Source organism: Macrobrachium nipponense, chromosome 1 (genome assembly GCF_015104395.2).
Source record: "Macrobrachium nipponense isolate FS-2020 chromosome 1, ASM1510439v2, whole genome shotgun sequence".
Classification (NCBI taxonomy): domain Eukaryota; kingdom Metazoa; phylum Arthropoda; class Malacostraca; order Decapoda; family Palaemonidae; genus Macrobrachium; species Macrobrachium nipponense.
This window is the reverse complement of record NC_087200.1, coordinates 160,501,254-160,520,244: the sequence shown is the minus strand read 5'-3', so window position 1 is coordinate 160,520,244 and position 18,991 is coordinate 160,501,254. Positions and strand designations below refer to the sequence as shown.

Here is an 18,991-nt window from a genome sequence, read left to right as displayed (position 1 = left end):
GGTCTTTACCAGAATAGATGAACAACACATCCTCTATTCTTACTTTCCCACACCCAAGCCACCTAGTTTCACTCAATCCAGCAATTTCCAAGTTGTATCTCTTGATTTCCTGTGCCACTAAACTTGATCTTCCTGTCATATACATTGTTCTCGCATTTAGACATCCAACTCGACAACTTTCTTTTGTGTTGAAGGGTGGCCGACTCCCCTTCTGGTGAGGCACCTCTGTGACCATCTTCCACCAACCTCCTCCCACCAATGTCTTGGGGGTTTGGGAGGAAAGCATCATATGAGCCAGTTCGAAGTAAGGGACCAAGGTCCATGGCCACCCTGGCTCGGGCCTCATTAGTATCCTCAGGACCATGGTGAAGCTCACATCTCCCAATGTTCGCAACCCCAACTGTATCAGCCATGGCTACTTATTGCCATGCCGGTCCCAAGCCCGGATAAATGGGGAGGGTTTGGTGTGGGCTCGTAACCTGCATCATAAAAAGATACCCTACGACAGAAACTGATACAGAGAGAGAGAGAGAGAGAATTATTATTTTTATTATGTGATATCATTTCAACTTATTAAACAAACTTACTTATACAGTATTAATGAAAATTAATATTTGAAAATTAGTAAATCATTTCTGTATTATAAAAATGTATTTAGTCATGAAAATAAACATCAAAATACACTAATTAGTGATTATTTTCGTCGGAAAATACAAAAGAGAGAGAGAGAGAGAGAGAGAGAGAGAGAGAGAGAGAGAGAGAGAGAGAGAGAGAAACTATGGTTTTTATATCCAAGTCTAAGTAAAGTATAAATGGATTCTTTAAGTGAAATAATGTTTCAATGATATTATTTTGCTGTTTTGTATTAAAGGAATATATACTTGTTGAGAATGCGTTTCCTTATCCTTGACTATGGTTACCATACAGTTTAATAGCAGTCAAATTAATTTATGCGCCCTCCACTCAGAACTAGTTCTGCGTATGAGGTATCGTTAAAAAAAAGGCATAAAAAACCATCGTAACCTTGGAATTTGCGTTGTAATCTAACCAGAAACTTAGTTTTGTTAATTATGTATAGTACTGGAAACAAGCAATGAATTTTTTCATTAGTTTTGCAGCTTTTGGAACTGTTATCAAACTGTGCGCATCCCCAAGCCTAGGTTATTCATTCGCCCTCGAAACTAGTTTCCGCATATGGAGGGGTTCACTAAAAAAGTTTAAAAATACGACAATAAAAAGTGTCGAACAATCATCATAGCCTCAAAATTTTTTGTTGTAATCTAGAACCAAAAACTTATTTTTATTACAATATACTGTGCTAATCTATAAAGGATTCTTATCATAGTATGCGTTTTTTAAAAGCGTCGTTAACTCGGAGCGTCGGAAGCGTCAGCATCGTAACCTTGGAACAAGCGTTGTAACCCAGGGCGGATTTTTCAATGAATATTTAAGAAAAAGCGTCGTAACCTCGGAACGTCGTAAGCCGGACCGTCGTAACCTGGGGACCGCCTGTATATATATATATATATATATATATATATATATATATATATATATATATATATAGATATATATATATATATATATCATGTATACACACACACCACACACACACACACATATATATACAGGCAGTCCCCAGGTTACGACGGGGTGATTCCGTTCTTGAGACGCATCGTAAGCTGAAAATTGTCAAAAGCCGGAACATTGTCAAAAATTCTAAGAAAACCTTACTTTTAATGTTTTAGGTGCATTCAAAACTATGTAAACTGCATTCTTATTGCATTTTTCATAAAAAAACCTTTAAATATTGATTATTTTGCATTTTTGGTGTCATATTTCTTCTGCCAGATCAGCGTTTGTGGCGTCGTAACTCTGGAACATGCGTCGTAACCTGGAACACTGCCCGTCGTGACCCTGGAAATAATTTCTGATGAATGTAATTGAAAAGCGTCGTAACCTCGGAACGTCGTAAGCCGAGACCAGTCGTATCCCGGGCACTGCCTGTATGTATGTATATATATATACATATATGTATATATATATATATATATATATATATATTTATATATATATATATATATATATATATATGTATATATATATATATATGTATATATATATAATATATATATATATATATATATATATATATCATACATATATATATATATATATATATATATATATATATATATATATATATATATATATATATATATATATATATATATATATATATGTATAGATATATATATATATATATATGATATATATATATATATATATATATATATATATATATATATATATATATATATATATATAATAAATAAAGATATAGGCCATGAAGGAAAAATAAACGAAGGAGTAACTGCGAGATTAGTACCTAGAATCCGACACACCTGGAAGATGTGTAACCTTCCCAAATAAGCATAAACAATGGGTGTGATTAAAAGTTTCAGATAACCATCTCAGATACAAGGACAAGACAATTAAAGAATTATAGGTGACAGCTGTTCAGAACTTTGTTAAACAAAACCATATGCACAATAAATATTCACAATACAAGTTAGACATACATTACAACGAAGATAACTCTAAGGCAACTCATTTTTACTTAAGTCAGTAATTATATCTTTGAGGTCATTCTTAAACTTGTTACAAATGCGAGTCTAAATGAAAAAGGCCATGACTTACATTGAAATTACAATGAAAAGTAAGTTGTATTAAAGCAGATTCTAAAAGATTTCGTGATAAGACATCTCTTGACCTTGCAATTACTGAACTACCAAGCCAATTTATTCGGTGGTTGTTTTCACTTAAATGAATGAATATTGCATTAGATATTTGCCCAGTTTTTACAGAATATTTATGCTGGCTCAGTCTTACTTCTAGGCCCTTGCTAGACTGTCCGAGATAAAATGAGGGACAATCCATACATGGAATTTTGTATATTATGTTGTTGCTTTCTCTGGGGCTATTTTTTATTCACATTCCTTTTAGTGTGTTATTATAGGAAAAAAACAAGGTTGACATTAAAAGCTTTTAACATGATTTAATGGTTTGAAAATCCGTTTTTTAAAATAAGGCAAACTGAGAATTTTTCTTAAAATTTTCTTCTGTTCTTCTGCTGTTACTTACACTAGAAGTAAGGCTAAAGCCAGCATAAAATATTCTGTAACAAAAACTGGGCAACATCTAATGCATATTCATTCATTTAAGTGAAAACAACCACCGAATAAATTGGCTTGGTAGTTCAAGTAATTGCAAGGTCAAGAAGATGTCTTATCACGAATCTTTAGAATCTGCTTTAATATCAACTTACTTTTCATTGTAATTTCAATGTATGTCGTGGCCTTTTTCATTTAGACCCTTGTATTTGTAACATGTTTAAGAATGACCTCAAAGATATAATTACTGACTTAAGTAAAAATGAGTTGCCTTAGAGTTATCTTCGTTGTAATGTATGTCTAACCTGTATTGTGAATATGTATTGTGAATATGGTTTTGTTTAACAAAGCTCTGAACAGCTGTCACCTATAATTCTTTAATTGTCTTGTCCTTGTATCTGAGATGGTTATCTTAAAGTTTTAATCACACCCATTGTTTATGCTTGTTTGGGAAGGTTACTCATCTTCCAGGTGTGTCGGATTCTAGGTACTAATCTCTTTATAATCCCTATCTGTCAGTTATACGAATCCTCTTGTTTTGTCTTTTGCCTCATGTATGTCAGTTCTGCTCAGTAAAGGACGTGGAAACGTCGAAAGGTCTCGCAGTTACTCCTTCGTTTATTTTTCCTTCGTGGCATATATCTTTATTTATGGATTTATCACATTCTTAACTTTCGTGATTCAGTTATACATTATATATATATAATGTATACATATACAGAGAGTCCGCGGGTTACGACGGGGGTTCCGTTCTTTAGATGCGTCGTAAGCCGGAACATTATAAAAAAGCCTAAGAAAACCTACTTTTAATGCTTTGGGTATATTCAAAACTATGTAAACTGTATTCTTCTTGCTTTTTCATCAAAAAACCTTCATATATGGAGTTATTTTTGCATTTTTGGTGTCATATTTCTTCTGGTAGATCAGCGTGTAGTGGTGTAACCCTGGAACATGCGTCGTAACCCTGGAATAATTTCTGAGAAATATAACTGCAAAAGCGCCTTAAACCTCGGAACGCCATAAGCCGAACCCATTGTAACCCGGGGACTGGGGACCTGCCTGTATACACACACACACCACACACACACACACACACACACACACACACACACACACACACATATATATATATATATATATATATATATATATATATATATATATATATATATATATATATATATATATATATATATATATATAAGAAGGCCCAGGTCGTACACAGAGAAGACAACTACGGTCGCCTCTTAATAACGGAAGCAGTGAGCATCGCTATTCAGAAGCCGACCTTGAACGTCCAACAAGAATCGGACCATATACTCCCCTCCAGCAGGAGAAGGAATACCCAAGCCAACAGAGGACCAGACAGCGCGCCCCAATCCACCGAGAACATCGCGCCCCTTGGAAGGCATGTAGAAGACCCAGCGCCAGCGAAAGTCAAGTAACATCCTTACTCAGGTCGCTGAGACCCCGCCCAAGCACGAATCAGCAACCGTTAACCAACGTAGACCATTTTGGACATACACACACACACACACACACACTCAAATTTAAATCATACACATTTATGTATAAACAGAAATTATCTCTTGTACCTTTATGCATGCTATAAAATATTATACATATATTTGTACTCCCGTATTTAGATTTCTATATTCATTTTCATTCCTGTATGTAATTTTGTAATTTTTATCTAAAACCAACATGTAACATATTAAATTTTAAAACATACATTTAAGGAAACTCTAGCACATGGGCATTGTATTTTGAATATTTATTTAACCCACTGTTTAAACTTTCACTCTTATTGTCGCAGTACATATGTCCTTATATTCTTTGTAACTAAAACAACGCCCTTAAGCTGTTAATCCCTAGACTAACCAGTACCCATACCTCGAGGTCATACCTCCCACACGATGAGATAAATAGGCCGAAAGGTCAGATTGTAAGTCAGTAGTCGCTTGATAATGCCATAATGGCGAAACAGCTGTCGTGACAAATTCAATAATGGAAGAAGGAAGTCTGCGTATATTTCACCAGAAAATTGACGAACGAGAATCGGAAAAACTTCGTCGGTATGAAGATACCTGCAAGAAAAACTTATTGATGCCACTAAAGCAATTGCTTTTAACGAAAATTGTATTAGAGAAAAACTATGCCCTAAAAGTATATAATATATATATATACTTAAATCTAAATTGGATATTATATTTAAAAACAGCAGTATAATTCATAAAATCTAAAGTTAATTCTGTATGGAGCTTCAAAGTACTGTAACACTATAACCTTTCTTAAATTTATGACCATCAGGATAATAAGCACTGCCAAAAAGACTATTTCATAGTTTTAAGGTGCATTATAAGGAATGAAGGAAAGCCTTTCAATATAGGCAGTCTGACAGCATGTCATCTCAACAAAATGCAAATGTTAATGCTCATCAAACATGAATGGAGCTAATGGGCATTCCCTCTTGAAATAGATCTGGAGGAACATGCCTAGACTGGATAACATCAAATGGTCTACATCACCATTACCAATTTATGGAAAAAGGATAACATGACTTCAAAATGACATTTTCATTTTCTGCAAACCAAAAGAACTTGGAAAGTTGATGGCCTCCACTGAGAGTGTAATGGCATAACAAGAGCTAAAGTACACAGCAATAATGGACTGAATTCACAGAGTTTAGGCTAAAAAGCCAAGCACTGGGGCAACTTCACCCACCCATTCAGTGCTAAAGTAAGTGAAACATGGGTGTTGGAGTGGTTGGACAGGAAATGACCTGATGTACTACTAAGAAGTAATAATTAGAGAAGTTGGACAGCAAGACTGAAGAAAGGAGCAGTAATGAAAGTAAAATTCTGAGCTAAAACATGGGTGCTGCTAAGGATGTATGAACACCCTTAGTAACAGTGCACTGTGTAAGGTCCACTGATGGCACTGAGGGGATGTAGCATTCATACCATCATCTTTCTACAAATAGAAAGTCTTGTGAGCAATAGTACACTGTAGTATACATATCTGGTTTGATGATGGGTAGTATCAGAGGACATTTATTTTTTTAAATCTTAAAAAAGAAAGGATGAAGCACGGGACAAAGAAAGTCACCAACTTGCTCCTTACATTATGTACTACAACCAAATTAAGCAATACTAAGATCTCTGTAAAATTGGCAGCTTTATATACATTTATAGATTACCTTTACTACATTTATGAAAAGAAAAAGGGACCATTTAAGTCAATGAGATAATGATTACTTCGAAAAGAAAACAAAGACTAGTCCATGAATAATTCATATTTTATGTCTTCTTATGGATAAAAATTTCAATGCTAAAGCAAAGAAAGTTTTTCCGATAAATTAAATCGGGGAGTGCTATTGAATTCCACCCATATACAGGTAGACAGTGCAAATCTTTAAGGAGAACACCAATCATTTAATATTTTAACACAAATGCACAAAACCATAAAAAGTATAAAGAATTCTGCAACCTTGCTGTGTGTTTTACTTGAAACTTTACCAACTGTAGTAAGAATAAATTTACTATTACTTTTGATAAACAGCATAGAACAGTGTGTTTTCAGTTAAAGCATTAGAAATTTTAAAGATAAAAACTTACTAGAATAATCAAAATCAAAAGAAGAAGCCTAGTTGCCACTGCCATATAAAATATTATACTTCAATCTAAAGATTTGTTCAAGTTTATATCCATAATTTAGTTTTATTCTTGATTATGAAAAATTACTTATTCCTAAAATTTCTGCTTGTCTATTTCTGACAACAGTTATGATCTAATCAAATTGACAGTTACCATTCATAGTAACTTGCACTTTATTTGACACACCACACCCGGGAAGGACCCTTAGGTTAAGCGTAGAGCTTTCGATATCTATATAAAAATAAACACTTGTATCCCTGATGCTCCTGATGTCAATGCTCCAGAGTAGCTTAGTTCTTTGGGGTAATCATCAATCAGTGAGACAAAAACGTTATCAAAAACACCTTCAGCGGATTACTTTGGACATCATGGGGTAGGGAATCTGGTGATTATATTACCCAAATTCTCAAGGGGGGGTGGCATAATACCTGAAACTGTACTTTGAAAAATCACAACAAATACTTACATTGCCTCTATAGAACTAACAGCACATTTGAAGTTGATTAGGGGGAAAGTGTCATAATTTACTTTTTGACTACAGTAAAGGAAATGCTATATGAGCAGAAAGATATAGCCCCTTTCTTGCACGTAATCAAAGGATGAGAAAGGTCGGCAAGGATAGAGAGGAACAACACACAGCATTTTTGGTAGGAAGAGGAGTAGGAGGAGGAGGAGAAAAGGCAATACATTTCACCACACCTCACTCGCATCAACATTGAGCTCTAACTATGCGACTAAGACAACTTGGTGTTTAGATTTTGCCATGAATAACCATTTTCATCAGATTTCATCATTTCAGTACAAAAAAATTGAGTACTGTAATATTCACACACCAATAACAATAAGAATTTACTTTATAACACAATATTTGAATAAATGTTTATCTTTAACAAGATGACCATATATATTGATGTGGGGAGTAAAATAATCTGGGAAAATATTATTCATAGCAAAAATGCAGAAAAAAGAAAAAATGAGGTTACTCAGTATAACCAGTGCACAAAAGAAATTTTTCTGGAAGCAAATTAGCTAAGAAAAATCCACAAAAATATACAAGAAACGAAAAACATCTGCTTCAAAAGGATTAAAATCCACACCACTTACTAGCACCACATCTACAAGGCATTACAAACCCTTTTATACTTACGCCGCGGAATAGCTGTCATTTTGGAAGGCAAGAGAGGAAAAAATGGAAACAATGCCATCAATAGCCTGCCAACATCCCCCACCTGAAGTTTGTTTACACCATCCAACATATTATTTGGCTACAGTGTTAACAAGATGAAGAAAGGTTTAAGATAAGAAGAAAAGAGACAGTGCATGCATTAAAGGAAGATGGAACTATAATTTTAAAGTGGTAGAAAAGGAAGCACTGAGGAGATAGATAGACAGACAGATATGGAGTAGATAGAGCAAGTGTGGGTGCCTGGTGCATGTAACAGTGAGTGTAAAGCAACTGCAACATAAAGAGTAAACAAAGCAACCTAAAGACTAGAAAAGACTGGGATAATAATGACTGAAAGTCACTACAGAGACTAGCTACACCGTGCTCAGGGATCCATACGCACAATAGCTTACAGCTATACCACCCTACAGCAATGGTAAGAGCTAGTAATGATGTCAAAATAAGGCAGTCAGAAATATTTACTGGCTGCTGATATCGGTATAAACAATGTCAAACATAAGATGCTACTAATTACTAAGGAAAACCACTGCTAAAGTTAAAGGAGTGAAGGTAAAGGTTATAGACTACTAGAGATTTTAAAATTAAGTTTTTTGCCTGCTACTCTGACATAAATCATATTCTGCATTCCCTTGACAACAGTGACATGCAGAGTTCACTGCATGACACTAACTATCAAAACAAAGCATTTTTTGAAGATCAAAAATACAATAATAAAGTTTGTTTATGAAAGCTTAAGAAATGACTAGAGTATGCTGTAGGGTGGAAACAAATAAGGTTAATGTAAGGTGACCTCTTGACTAGACTTGCTTAGTAACATGCACTTGACATGGAGTTACTACAGCTTGTAACCTATGTTTTTCTCTCAGTTAATGGTTAACCAATCAGTATGTCAAAAGTATAACCATTAAATTTAGAAGTGTTTATATTTACAAGAGAATTATTTCAAGAAGTATACGTGGTTAATCTCCCTCAAGTGTATATTTTATTAAGCATTTAACACTGAAAACAAATGGAGATTTTTATCTGGAAAGGCAAAACAGCACAGAGGAACAGAAGGTATTATGTCTCTCAGGTTTGTGAGCCATCGGTGTTTACGGTTAACAGCAGGAGAAAGGTTAAAAGGACTTGTTTATCCATGTTCAAGAAGGGGCAATTTTGGGGAGCAAAAATCACGACTAACACAGGACCTGACAAGTGAATCGGTGGTTTTTTGGTAGGATAATTTTGTCATCAACCAAAAGCTAATAAATCTGCTCAGTTAATCTGGGAGATGACTGTAACTGTACTTGTGCTGGAATATTACTACAATGTTGTAAAAGGGACCATTCAAGATGTAGGGTGGAGCAAGGTTGTCCTCATGTAGGCAGCAACTGTACTTACTAATGTATCCTTGTAAGGGGCAGGGAAACAAGTGTGTTAGTTTGATACAGGTTCATGGCAGGTTGTACAGATAGTTTTCTTGTTTGAAGCAGTGAACAACATCTACTGTGATATATATGGAGTCTGGATTAGTATGAATTCTGGCATTCTTAATTCAAATATATATCTCAACAAGAAAACTCAAAATCTGTGATAACATAAAACATTTTAACATATAACGAAAAGACTGGTGTCAAGATGTCATCATTCATACAAATAACCAAGGTAAAATTTCAGACTTAAATTTAAGGTAAAAGTGTACAACCACATAAATATCTAAATACAGTATAAAAACTAGTATTTGAGTTATACAACATAAACGTTTGGTTTTTACAAATAAATAACAGTGGTAATCATTTTGTTGACATGTTAAGAATGCCAGGATTGTGTTTAAGGACTCACTGGGTCATCCATGAATGTGGTGTGGAATATCAAATCTGTAAGTGTCTCATGCAACGTTTCATGTGCAGATAATTATGTGCGCACAAATGCAAGTATGTGCAGCTGGCAAAAAGAATATTAATGTTAAGACTATTGCAAAACTACTTGCCAGTAATCTTTAAGTTTTTACAGGTCACATAATTTAACTGGAGATGTGACCCATATTGTGTGTAGATACAGAATTTCCTATGAAAATTGTATCTACAAGAAGCATATACTCAAGATAAAAAGAAAACTGTTTATAGTGAAACAAATGTCTTCCTTGAAGTTACAGTATTAATGTCGTGAATAGCTTAATTACATTAGCATTCAAATCATATTCAGTCAAGCATAAATGACCCCTTGGAGCCCAGCCTTAAACATCCATCCCATTCAAAGGAGGATGAAACTCCATCATCCCCAGCTAGCAATGCAGATGCTTTTGGTCTGATTTTACAAAAAAAAAAACAAAAAAGTTTAAAACATGTACTGAACACAAGTTTAAACATATACACTAAGTTATGTAAGAAAATAAAAAATATTACAGTGAGAACATGATAAACCTAACTCAGACCATCCTGTAACAGCACCTATCTAGTATTATATTTTCTCTACATTTCCTGTTATTGTATGTCACCTAGAACTTCCATTTGCCCTTCCTTACAGTTTTCATGTTTGATGTTGTCCTGAGGAGAAATGGGGCACAGAAAACAGTGTATACAGTTGAGAGTCTGATGAGCCATCAGTGCTAACAGTCCACTCTAAGCCTATGAGGGAATTAACCTGCTAATGACTGAAACTACTTCCTCTGGGCTTAATACACAAATCTACAGCAAGCCACAAAGGTATTTTGCAATATACTAGTTAAGCCTGTTTAAGCAATGATGGCTTCCATTTCAAAATCTATTATCATCTATGTGCATTATGAATGTGCATGGTGCTCATGCAGTGGTGAAGAAGGATAATAAAAAATACAGTAGTAATAGGTTGCTTAGTAACTAGAGCATGTATCTGCTGTTCATTTATGTCTAATGATACGACAATTTTTTCAAGGTACTGGAAAGCATTTAGTTATCTATGAGAGAAAGATTGAATAATATTAAAGACTACTTAGTCCTAGCCAATTCAAATTCATTACTAAAGCAAAAATAATCATACTAGTTGGTCAGCAAATCCTTCTATGATCATTCCGATAGTATTAGCTAATATCACTCAAATTGCTGCTTGATTCTGACTGTAAATTTTATCTGCACAAACTTAATACATTTCATCACCTCACAGAAAATGCCTCCTCATACGTACCATCTTCATCTGTGCGTACTAGCAATGGATCAGATTTAACACCATCCCCTACAACGGTTCCAGCCAACATCCACACACGATATTCTGTCCATTTTTGCAGATTTGTTATGAGATATTCACGCTTGATGGGGTCAGAAATGGTTTCAACTGATGCGTCAGAATCTGGTCTTGAGTTGTTCACATAAAAAAGCTTGTAGTAGGTAATCTCTCCGTGTTGCTTATCTTCAGGGGGAGGTTCCCAATCCACTCTGATGCTCTCTGAGTCTTCCGTGACAGCATGAATGTTACTAGGGGGAGCACCTGGGGCTGTAGGGATTGCCATACAATGCTTATTAGCATTATCAGTTTTATTCTCAATTGATAATTGCTTTACATCAACTGAAATATATGTATTCTTAGTAACTAAAGCCAATGCAACAGCCCTAATGAAAGAACTAGAATTGTTGGGGACACACCATTTCATAAACTATATGAACTTTATAAACTACTATATGAAAAAGTACACATATCCACTGAAATTATGGACTGAGCATAATTGCACCCATTGACATTATGGATTAAGAGTACATTTGCAAAGAAATCGCGTAATTAAGCATTTAACATCACGAAATTTCACATTTACTTAGATAATGCAAATAAATGAAAGCAAGACTATAGTGATACCACACGACATTAAGATATTTCAAATAAACTCCATTTCAAAGATTCACTACTGCCATTTGTCCATTATAATTTTCAGCAAGTTTCTGAATGTTATATCAAAAGATAAATGAACATGGTACAGTATACTGAAATGCCCTCTTATAATATGCAACTCTGAAAGTGCTAAAGATTTGCTATTACTGTACGAAATGTTAGGCTGTAATACCTAATATATATGATTTGTGGTTGGACTACAAATCTGTTTTGCATTTGCAAGTGCTAATTATTTTGGTGAATTAATGACAATGCCTGCAAAACTTACCAATACGTAATACACTTCAAATATTTTCTTACATTTTTGTGTTGTAAGCTATCTGCTGTATTAATCTACATAATGTGCTTTTACTGGTATATTATGACAAAGCATTCTATAAAGCAAAAAACAAGTTATTTTTACAAAGTGTATAGAAATTACAGCACTTGAAATTAGTATTACCAAAAAGGATACCTATCAAAAACTCAGACATTACAGAATGACTTTGTATAACTCTGCAAGAATAATTCAGTGCAAGAGACACACTACTGCTAAAATTTCCATGCTTGTTCAGGTTTTGGTAGCTAAATGTATTCTGAATTACCTTCAGTAATTTCATTGTAATATAACAAACTTCAAAAGTGAACAATTATCAGGCTAGCATATAATAGTACTATAGTTAAAATTATATACTACATCACTCTAAAACATTTGACCTAAAATAAAATTAGTTTTAAAAAAGTCTTCATCATATAAAAATATAAAAGTAATATCTCATTAAAAGAAAATCATGGAAGTACTAATATTTTTAAATAGGGCTATCATTCTTCCTTCTCTGTTCAAAACAATTTTGCAATATCAAGTAAGTTCCTTGGCAGTCGACCCTAACCTCCATTACATTGTATATAAGTTAGTTTTTCAAGACCACTAAAAACACTCTTAGACTTTTGTATAGCTCATCCAACAAAATTACTTTTAGATGAGAAGTAAATATTGAAGGAGATTATATAACATTGAAGAAGTTGGACAACTAAGTGGGGAATTAAACACTGGCAAGCTGGGGCTATAGGAATACGTACTGTGGAAAATTGGTAATTCACCCTACAGTGTACGTAGTACAGCGCACTGCAAGCAGCAACCCATTTAGAGTAAAAATTCTAATATGTGATTTTAAAGTCATCAAAATAGTATTATCGCTTAACTCAAGAAATGAGAACAGATATACAGTACTGTGTGAACACTGTCAACAAGGATTCCAGCCTATTTATGGAAAAAAGTATAAAAAGTAGCATTTGATTGATCATAAGCTTCCCATAGATCAGGGGTTCTTAACCTTTTGATGACTCCAGACCTCCAATTAATTGCACAGTATGGTTCCATACCCCCTTTGCTAATATCAACTTAAGTCATAGTTGGCAATATAACTTAATATACTTAGTTTAAGTATGAATGGCTAGCAATAGAACATACATGAAAATCAAAAGCATCTATACGCAGCTTTATATAGTTATTTATACACAAAATGTATCCATGTATATACTGATACATTAAAATCAAATATATGCAAATATACATCAAGTCCCATACCCCCAGCATTTGGTTCTCATACCCCCTAAGGGTATGGATACCCCGTTAAGAACACCTGCCTTAGATTCTATGACCAGAATATATGACCTCAAATAATATTAGTAAATATAAATGTCACCAACAACAGAGATAAGTATGACCATACCCACTATTAAAAATGTAGCAATCTCTTCTACAGCCTACCCAAATTTCCTATTATCTAAATACTATTGCATGGAAAATACCTTAAAATCCATTCAATTTCATTCATTTGTGTAACCCTAATATTAACATTCAGCTTGTGGTGACTGACCACAGAAAACTGTGCCAAATATGTAGTCAACCAACCCCAGTATTTGTGCAAGGGTGATGTGTAACATAACCACCAACAAATAGCTAAAATCTGTGAATGCTTAAAACCCCTCTAAAAACGATCATAACTGCCTATTATCATAATTGAAATGCAAAAAAATAACTTTAAAAAATGCTTATACCTGAACATTTAAACTATTTTCTCACAAAAAGTGCATTTTCAGGAAAATGATAAGAAAATACACACAGTAATTAGTGAATATTTCTCTGAAAAATACCATGCATAGGCAAATTTTCCATGACTAATGTTTATATATGTTACATAAAGAAATCCATGAATAGTCAGGTTTGTGAATCCAGAACCGCGAATAGGTGGGGGTCGACTGTATAGCATAAAACTTATGTATCAAAGTTTGAGTTAATTTTCAAAATTAAGTTTAATAAAAAAATAAAAAAAGCAAGAGAATGATCCACTTCAATGACTGGATAAAACTGTTTCTGCACTTACCGTACTAAAAATTCTTAAAGAATAAAAAATATAAAATTCTATTATTTGCAGTGCATTATTACTAAATAGTGAACACTACTTTGCTAACTTGAAACTAATGAATACTTAGCATTCCATGTTTACACTGAATAAAAATAATCAAGTCGGTGGTGAAATCTTCAACAAAAATTTCATTAGAAAAGGGAAAATATAATCCTCTGTACTACAGGTATTAGGTAAACAGAAAATAAAAGTTTACTATCTAAGAATGGATGACTAAAATACTGAATGTAAGTGAAAGAAAGCCATTCTGGAGTTATTCTGTTTTTATGAAAAAATAGATAAAGTTACGCACTGTACTGTTCGGTGCGAACAGACATTGGTGCTGTCTCAGCACCTTCCCCTCGCTGTGATCTAGCTGCTAACCAGAAGTGGTAAATAGTGTTTGGGTGCAGGTTTTCTATAACGTAGCTCTCCCCCTCAGGTATATTGCGCTGCTGTTTTTCCTGCAAATAAGTAAATAAATGTACCAGAATTGCCATGACTTCCATTTAAGTGCTATAAGTACCGCTACCTTCATATGTGACTATGGGAGATCAAGTTTTTGACATACCTGTGTTTTAGTATCATTCCAGTAGAGTTCATAAGATATAATATTTTCTCCTTGATGCGATGGCCGAGTCCAGCTAAGTTCTATGGATGTTGCAGTCACACGTGAGGGATGTAAGTTGGTAGGTTGGCTTGGCACTGAAAGCATTAGAGATAAACTTCAAAAACAAATCTCAAGCAACTTGCAACAAATGTTTTCAACTTATGTGGTGCAAATTATAAGAAACAAAAGTACGTAGTGAATAAACATCAGAAATTGAAATGTAAACAAGGAGATGATTTCTGGGTTTGTTTCAAATACCTAATTCAGAAATTGTCCTTTTGTTCCAATGTACACAAAAAAATTTTAATAACACACCTATACATATCTTGGTTTTATTATGTATATATGTGCATTACAAAAAATGATATTAAGACAAGTTAGTAAATGTATAAATACCTAATACCAAACTCTTTACATGCAGTTACTTGATTTATGCCCTTTCTGATCTTAATCTGATGTTAGGGAACATAATCCAATAGTAAGTTGGGACAAAATGTATGTATTTAAAAATGTTGTATAATAAAAAAAATAAAGCATGAACAGCATTATAAAAATTCCAGGCTTTTCCCAATCTTTTATCAAGAGCTTTTCTGGCTGTACAAATGCAGATTGATTAAATCCTCTGAATAATTTCAAATCCTTTCTCTACTGTATAGTACTGATTTTTCTAATAAACCAATTTTCAGCGTTTCATACAAAGAATTATGAAATCACAATCACAAATATCAGAAGGTAATTAAATACAGGTATAACGAGAAAAAGGGAAGAATTAATTTTACTATGCATTGGGATATATTTTTGAGTAAAAACTATACTACAGCACAGTGCAGTATATATTTTGCCAATATAATATTTTTTTAAAAGATTAATTAATCAAGCTTTGATTCAGAATACTAATGACCTTAGATGATCGCATTTCTGAAAAATTTTGCGCTTATGCAGTAGTAATGTGCTGCTAGGAAGTGCTGAACCATTGTACTCCTATTAATTGGGTGATGCTAAGTGTGGTATTAGTACCGTATATATAGTACCTAGCAACCATAATGAGGAAACCCTATAGTACTCTGCTTAATATTGACTTGTATGATAAGCCTTTGAGCCATTTCTTGAAAACTCTGAATGACTGATTGTGCTGTGAATGTTCAAGTAAATTCTGAACAATTGCAGTTGATAACCTTTAACCAATGCCGCCATTAAACGAGGGCTGCCTGTATTCCTTAACTTCTTCAAGGTCTTTCAAACTCATGGGTGAATAAAGTCCATGTGCAAGAAAACGGTGATTGCAGAATCTTCTTTTTATATCAAATGGCATAGTTTGGTAATGCATTTTTGTCTATAAAATCTCAAGATCATAATACATTATTTTCATCTTTAAAAAGACTCTACTGTCAACAAAATCACCAGCAGGGATTTTGCCAACAAAATCTCGTATCTAGTCAGTTTAGATACCAGTAGAAATGGTATCGAGTGTAATTATGTGGTGAGCAGGACTTAATGTGGAGACTTACATGTTGGTTCTAATTTGGAAATGCTATTATTATTTCACTTATTACATGTCTTTTGTTCTTGAGGAATGTACTGTACGTTGCACCTTTGATTTACTTAGAGTTGTGGAACTAAAAATTTTTTTGTACAGTAACGTAGTTTAAAACTTGAGATTTCTGAAAAGGATGCATTTTTGGTGAAATCAAAAAGCATCCCTCACCACTCTTCTTCTAGCTGCGAGATAGAACAGACATATCCTGTGTGTGTTCCGATTTCCTGGGCAGATACTTGCTAGATCATCCACGAGGCACTAGTTAATTGTGTTTCCTTTTAAATCAATTTGATCGCAGTCTCTCTTAGTCTTGTGTTGATATGTGACATCACAGAGTAACATAAATCTTGTAGGCTCGTTCAAATTGTGATTTCAGTGACTTTGTAACAGAAATAATGTAACTTTTGTCTATTGATTGCTGTCCCCAAGTGTTCCAGAAATTCTTCCTTTTTCCTTGTCAGTTCGTTCTTGGTTGTAAGCCCAGCTATAGTTTAGATTAACATAATGTTTCTGTAAATTTGCTAATGGTTTTCATAGTAATGTAAGTTTAAATAGCTTGGTTATGTTTTTGTATTGTAGTTTATTTTTCTAGTAAAACTTAGAAAATGTTTGTATATTGTGTAACCATCACCTATTTGTGCTGGTTTGAAGTCGGTGTCTCCTTTGGATTGTGTTTCCTTGACCAGAACAGCAGGCGTACGCCAACTAACTGAGTTATCATTGAGAAAATTCTCAACATTTACAGTAATAATTCCTTATACATATTTCCCAATTCCACCCACTTTTGAGTATCTAGTGTTCAGCTCTATGTTTGCATTCATGTGTTCTTGCTGTGCAAACTGTAGAATATTATTTCTAGATTCACCATTATCTGTGCATGATGGTCTTCCTTTGTGTCAAGTTTGAATGAAATCCTTTTAACTATGTAGGAGATATGATGACAAGGTAAGTGGGAAAGACACTGCTCAATAAACAGAGAGCAATCTCCCTTCATAAACATTTATGTATAATAGTTTAATGCAGTACAGACACAGACACACTGATAGACAATCTCCCTTCATTTATGCATGATAGTCTACCTTTCTTGCAAGTTTGACAGAAATCCCTTACACCCAGTACGTATAAGACTTGCAAGGACAAGTCAAGTGTTACTTGTTGAGTGAAATTAAAAATTTATGCTGGTCTTATAACACCTGCTTCTTTGTTAAATGACATCCCTAATCACACAACAGATCTGTAAAGCTGTACAATGCAGCTACAGACAATGAATTAATGTCTTTTTTCCTTTTTTTAGTGTTCATTTTTCCTTTTGACTTTTATTTGTGACTGCGGCATACAATGGGGTTTCCTAAATTTCTCTTTTTTTTAGTGTTCATCCTTTTGTTTTGACTTTTATTTGTGACTGAGGCATACAAAGAGATTTCTTAAATTAAACTATCTTATCATCATAAAAACCAAGACATCTTTGAAACTTCCACAAAATGACAATGGGAAATAAAATATTATAATAATTTCAGAATTGTAAATGATCCTGCCTTTGAACTTGCAGATGCAATATTATCAATTGCAACATCTGGTATATTAAACCAAATTTCTGGTATTTATTCATAAAGTTGTACAAAACACTAGGGAACAACTTTCAATGAAAACAATTATGCATCGCAAATAAAAAATATGAATTCTTTCTCAAGCCCAAAAATAACCATACTGATTACTTACCTCCCTGTTGAGTCTTTACTTTTACAGGATCAGAAAGTGGCCCAGGGCCTATGCCTGTGTAGGCCTGAACTCGGATGGTGTAGATTGTATGGGGTGTGAGATCACTGATGGTGGTCAATTTATTGTCCTGAACATGCTGACTCTTCCAGGACTGTATAGGTAATGATGGGTTGGTGGTGTAGTACAACTTATAGCCCTGTAAAAATGAATTTAAGTTTTACTATATACTTGCATCTAAACCTAAGTTTCTAGCAAGTCATCTTTTATGAGATGAAAAATCACCTCTGCAATGCAAATACATAAAATTAAATGCACAAACAAAATTTTAGCTTAAATGTACCATACAGAGGAAAATAATTTCACTACAACTGTAATTCAGCAGTAACTGTACTATACAGCTTGTGTTGAATATATGAAACAATATCAATAGTATGGTGAATACAGGAATGATATAGTACGTATTGATTTTTTTGTTATAAACATTCTGTATATTATATAGAAGAGACTCTGGATAAAATAATAATCACTTGTTGCCAGTTATGAGGTTAAACTTTGTAAAAATTTTCATAAGAACACTTAAAACATTTTGCATAATCCTATTAACCACAGACATACATGCAAACCTAACATAAAACAAAGAAACAAACTACGACCTGAAATGTAATACACATTATTGTCAGCGGTAACAAAGGAAATATTGTAAATCATCAATAGCCTTTCAGTATCAGGTTGCTAGTCCTTTATAATTCTAAAAACAGTTTTGTCATCCTTCTACTTAGTGCCAAAATTCACTTCTTGGGTAAAGTGACATTCAGCAGGTTTTTATCAGCTCATCCTTACACATGTAGAAAACACAAATGCATTATATGCAAAAATATAAGAAAAA

General features: G+C 33.8%; 1 protein-coding gene across 1 annotated transcript in view; it reads right to left on the bottom strand.

Annotated features, from left to right (window-relative positions):
- Positions 1–18,991, bottom strand: part of LOC135219790 (tyrosine-protein phosphatase Lar-like) — a 1,028,451-nt gene that overhangs the window by 113,197 nt on the left and 896,263 nt on the right. Inside the window, 4 exon segments of the mRNA XM_064256864.1 lie at positions 11,157–11,462; positions 14,553–14,703; positions 14,811–14,944; positions 18,106–18,301. Coding sequence (XP_064112934.1) covers positions 11,157–11,462; positions 14,553–14,703; positions 14,811–14,944; positions 18,106–18,301 — 787 coding nt within the window.